The sequence below is a fragment of the Olea europaea genome, chromosome 12 (assembly GCF_002742605.1).
Source record: "Olea europaea var. sylvestris chromosome 12, O_europaea_v1, whole genome shotgun sequence".
In the NCBI taxonomy this organism is placed as follows: domain Eukaryota; kingdom Viridiplantae; phylum Streptophyta; class Magnoliopsida; order Lamiales; family Oleaceae; genus Olea; species Olea europaea.
The window spans coordinates 2,923,251-2,928,048 of record NC_036248.1 but is presented as its reverse complement, the minus strand read 5'-3'; the positions used below and the strand labels follow the sequence as shown (position 1 = coordinate 2,928,048).

The following is a 4,798-nucleotide window of genomic DNA, read 5'->3' as shown; positions in this document are numbered from 1 at the left end:
TCCTACTTGACTATATCTAAGTGAAAAATTTGACAGTTTGATGTTTCTAGAATATTTTTGAAGTGCTAGTAATTGCATGTGCACGAGGATTTAAATGATAGATTATATAGTTGAAGAGTTGTGCATTGCTTTGTCCGACTCGTTGTGTGTGTTAATCCATATAGCCAGCTTCTCGCGTCATCAAAATTTTAATGCACTAACGAATTTTCACGTATAAATGCAGGATTAACCCAACTCGCCTCTTTAAACGTCTCAAATTCTCGGGTAACAAGTTCTGGTCTGCAGCATCTGAAACCACTCAAGAATTTGATGTCACTAACTTTGGAGTCCTGCAAGGTGACTGCGAGTGACATAAAGAAGCTACAGTCGACCGACCTCCCAAACCTGGTGAACGTTAGACCTGAATAGAGCGTATTGGAAGATACTTGGTTAACGTTTGGAAAGAACCTGTACATATGAATACAAATAAAGCCATTGCATCTTCTGTATTGTACATATGCTAGTCCCTGAAGTTCAACCAGAAGGTGGTGGTGGTACAGAAGAAGATCGACTTCAGAGTTCATCGGATGAAAGACATGTAAATATGCTTCCTTTGCATAAACTAAGACTTGTGACTTTAAACTTGTGTGTGTATATATATGTTGCTATGGTGATCCGTAATATGTTGATTTTGAAGTACATTTTTCGGTGTGTAGTGTTGGAGGGACTATCTTGTTACTTTCGACATTTTGATGGAAAAATCGACGAATTGGGAATCTAAGATTTTACGAGGTTGAAAGGTTAAGAACGAAGAAGTAAATTTGAGACCAAATTTTTACAAGAGAGCCCACTAAAACATAAATAGAGTTGAGTGTTGGATTTAGAAATAAAATAGTTTGAAGTAATCTAATAATTGAGACAAGCTGTCAGATAAAATGAATGAATATGTGCAAAAACTGAAGTGGGAGCTGGGCCAAGCGCCAATCAATGAAACCATGTCAAGGAAATGACGCCCCTTACCTAATATTTGATATAATATTTATAAATCATAACAGATGGCACATAAATATGTTTCTGCAAATTATGCATATCTGGATGAATTTGTTGAATAGTGAATGGAAAATTATTAGGTCGATTAACAAAAATTATGTGTTTCTACAACATGGGAACATTCATACCGGATAGTTTCAATAAAAAAAGAAAAAAAAAACAAACAAACAGAGAGAGAATGATGAACGTTTATTTATTATTATTATTTTTTTTTTCAAAAAGCATTGCTCAATGAAGGTTTTTTGAATTTTGAGATGGTTTAGAAACAACAATAAATGACCAGCTTAATATTAGGGTAATTAAAATTAATTTCAGTTACAAAGAATATATGGAGTCTAAATTCGATATATAGTATTTTCCAAAATATCAACATGTCACAAAGTAATACTTGGATTATAAAAATGACAAAGTAAATCTTGAATATATATTTAGTAATGATGTAGATATGAAAATTTCCCATAAATGTTCCCCTCCCATGAAACATGGGCTGTTGCATGTGATCAACGACTACCATTGCTTTCATTACTTGTATGCATATTCCGATTGAATATTTGACACGTTCAACTCGACATAAATGATAAATTTGTAAAGAAATATGGAATTGTCATGTTTGAAAAAACACTTGATTGTCCTACCAATAATAAAAGTTCGTTTTAAAAGTTTTTCAATTATTGGAACTTCCTCGTTTACGTCGAGTTTTATCTGATCCATATTACCAAACTTGAACAGAAGGCCCTGATACCTCAACTTCCGCAATGGTAATGGAATTTGAAGGCAAACGAAATTATTAAGTCGAAAGAAAGAACTATTGGACACTTGTTTTAGTCATTTTATCATGTCGCAGGTGTACCTACAATTGAAAAGTTCAGCTAGATGACCAATATGAAATTTCTCGTGCTCACTGGAGTTTATTACAATAATTCTTAATTTTCCAAATTTGAACTTAATGGTAGTTTGTATTCCACTAATTCCAAGTGCAAAGTTAGACGCATGTGTTGATGGCCCTGAATCCCAAACTCTATATATATTACGAAGTTTTAAACAATTTTGGTTTTATCTATTTATTATGGAGGTGTTTGATAGTCATTTTTATATAAAAATGTATTTTAGAATAGTAAATTGATGTGAAATGTGTGGTTGAGAAATAAGAAAAAGTTTTTTATTTACGTATAATAATATTTTAATAAAAAAATGTATGATTGAAAAGAAGAGAGAGAAAAATACATTTTAAACTTCAAAACTCATCAAATAATACTTAATTTATTTTTTTTATTCCAAAAGAGGATTCCTATGTTGCAGATTTGACTTTAAAAGTAACACAATCTGTTACCAATATTTATAGCAATTTCTGTCCAATCGACGTACAAATCCATAAATCTGGTCAGTCATTTTATCGTGTCCCAGGTGTACCTACAATTAAAGACCATTTGCCTCCAATTAATTTCAATTCCATTATATATTTTTTTTCTATTTTTTATTTTCAATCACACAATATTTTTTAAAACAATATTACACGTAAATCGAAAAATTTTCCTTCACTTTCAACCACATATTTTTCAAAAAAATATATTATTTCATCAATTTCCATTTTCACAAAATTGGGACCAAACAGGGGATAAATATAAAGGTCAAAAAGCACGTACAAAATAAAGCAGAAAATTCAATAATACTAAGTTTGGAAAAAAAGGAAGGAAAAGAAAACGATTATCCCAAGTCACCTGTTTGAGTAGCAACTGATGCTGATGCATAGATCCCTGATGTGGATTGATTGATTATCTACAAATTTGAAATTCTAACATTTCACTGCAAAATCGCAAAACGACATTCAATTCACAACACAATCCAGAATTTAGAAAAAAAAAAAAAAAAAAGAAGAAGAAGAAGAAGAAGAAGAAAGAAATCAACTCGAAAAATGATAACGGTGCGTTTGCTTCTATTAGTTCTTATTTTCAATTAATTTCTAGTTTACTGACTAATTCAGATATTCTGATTACTGTTGTTAACATTTTTTTTTAAAAAAATTAATAAAAGAGAAATCATGAAAGTAAAATCACTCATTCAAATGGCAACTTCTTCAAAACCGCGGCTCAACCATACTGGGAACTATACAAAACACGCGCCGAAACATAGAATTCAATCTTGAGCTTTGGACATGATCGAGAGTCGGCTCGGTCGCGGCTGGAAATCGTCACGGCGGCGCAGATGATGTGACGAAGGTCGAATCAAAGCCGCTAGAGCTCTCTTCACTAAATCTCCTTCGACAGTTCCGATTCTAACCAGAGAATTCGTCATCGCCGATCTCCGCATATTTAAATGGTGGCTCGACCGAAAAGAAGTCTGGCTATCACTAGCGTACCCACGGCTTCTATTGTTGTTCTTGTGTAGACTGCACCGGAAGGACCCCGGGTGCGTCGTCGGGGAACACATACACGTCTTCTTTGGACATGAATTAAACAGCCGGGCATGGGCACCCTGATTTCCATGCCGATTATGTGAAGATGCTATTGAGTGGCTGTGTGAGGTGGAGAACCTTACGGTGGGTGAAGGGGAAACGGATCTGCGGATATTGACTCGAGTCGGGCTAGAAGGCCGGGTCATGAATGATTCGGCCCTGGTCGACACGTAAGGTGTAGAGGAATTAGAGATTGACGAGGAGCAGAATCGACCTGACGGGGATAAGGAACGTTGGAAGTTTCTGTGCAGAGTTGTACTCTGCGATCTGGTTCTTGATGACGAGTCTTCCAATGATTGTACCATGGAGAATATAAAAAATATTAAAAAAGGAAAATGAAGAAAGAGGGACTCTGTTTTTTTGGGTCTTTATTTTGGCAAACCCAATAAAAGCTGAAGCGCGGGTTATGTAGTAGAGGGAGGCGATGGCAGACTCGTAAAAAACTTTAAGCTTAGGGATTTTTAAGTATAACGGCCGTTTGGAGTTAGGGTTTCCAAAGGGTTGAAAATTTGAAATGACCCCACAAAGCTATGTGCTGTTTATATGCGACATGTCACGCGCTGTTTTTATGTCGTGATTCTGACGCGCAGCTGATACTAAGCCTTTGTTTGAAGATTTTTCTTATCAAAATACATTTTTAAATAATGATTTGATTTTGATCTCATTTCAATTATATATTTTTTTAATAAAATAATATTATAAATAAATTCAAAAAACTTTCTTTATTTTTAATCACACGTTCTCCATAATAACACTTTCAAAATATATTTTTCTAAAAAAAGGGCTCAAACAAAGCCTAAACACAGTCGTACGTAGGGGTGGGCGCAGTTCGGTTCGATTCGGTTCTCTTTAGAACCGAACCGAACCAATCTTTTCGGGTATCTAGTAAATGGAACCGTCGGGTCCAAATATAATTATGGAACCGTTCGGGTTCGGTTCCATTCGATTCGGTTCGGATCGGTTCGGTTCCGTTCGGTTCTGTACTATAATTAAATTTTTTAACATTTATAACAACGTTATATAAATACGACTAATGATACATTCAATAGTTTTGGAATGTCAGAGATTAGTAAACTATCTTGTTCAAATGATCGCTACGATCAAAGCTTCAGTCGGGGAAAGTCACGGCTTCGATCGGAGGTCAGAGTATCGGCCGACGATTGTATAGGTTTTGGAATATTAGATAGGCTGCGAGAGTGAGTGCGAGAGTCGAGACAACGTTATGCACTTTATTGTAGGTGCTTAGGGTTATTTAGTGGATTTGATTTGTTTGGCTAAGAAATGAAACAATAAAATGGGTAATTGGGCCAAAAATTA

The 4,798-nt window shown here is 34.8% G+C and overlaps 1 protein-coding gene across 2 annotated transcripts; it reads right to left on the bottom strand.

Annotated features, from left to right (window-relative positions):
- Positions 1–2,335: 2,335 nt before the first annotated feature.
- Positions 2,336–3,853, bottom strand: LOC111405201. Of its 2 annotated transcripts, XM_023033980.1 has the most exons (3): positions 3,084–3,853; positions 2,748–2,832; positions 2,336–2,439 (listed from the first exon to the last, which is right to left on the bottom strand). In XM_023033980.1, the coding sequence occupies exon 1, from the start codon at positions 3,784–3,786 to the stop codon at positions 3,163–3,165; it is 624 nt and encodes a 207-aa protein (XP_022889748.1). In that variant the 5' UTR covers positions 3,787–3,853; the 3' UTR covers positions 2,336–2,439; positions 2,748–2,832; positions 3,084–3,162. The 2 variants fall into 2 exon arrangements, with proteins under 2 accessions (XP_022889748.1, XP_022889747.1); XM_023033979.1 differs by having other exon boundaries at positions 2,748–3,853.
- Positions 3,854–4,798: the final 945 nt, after the last annotated feature.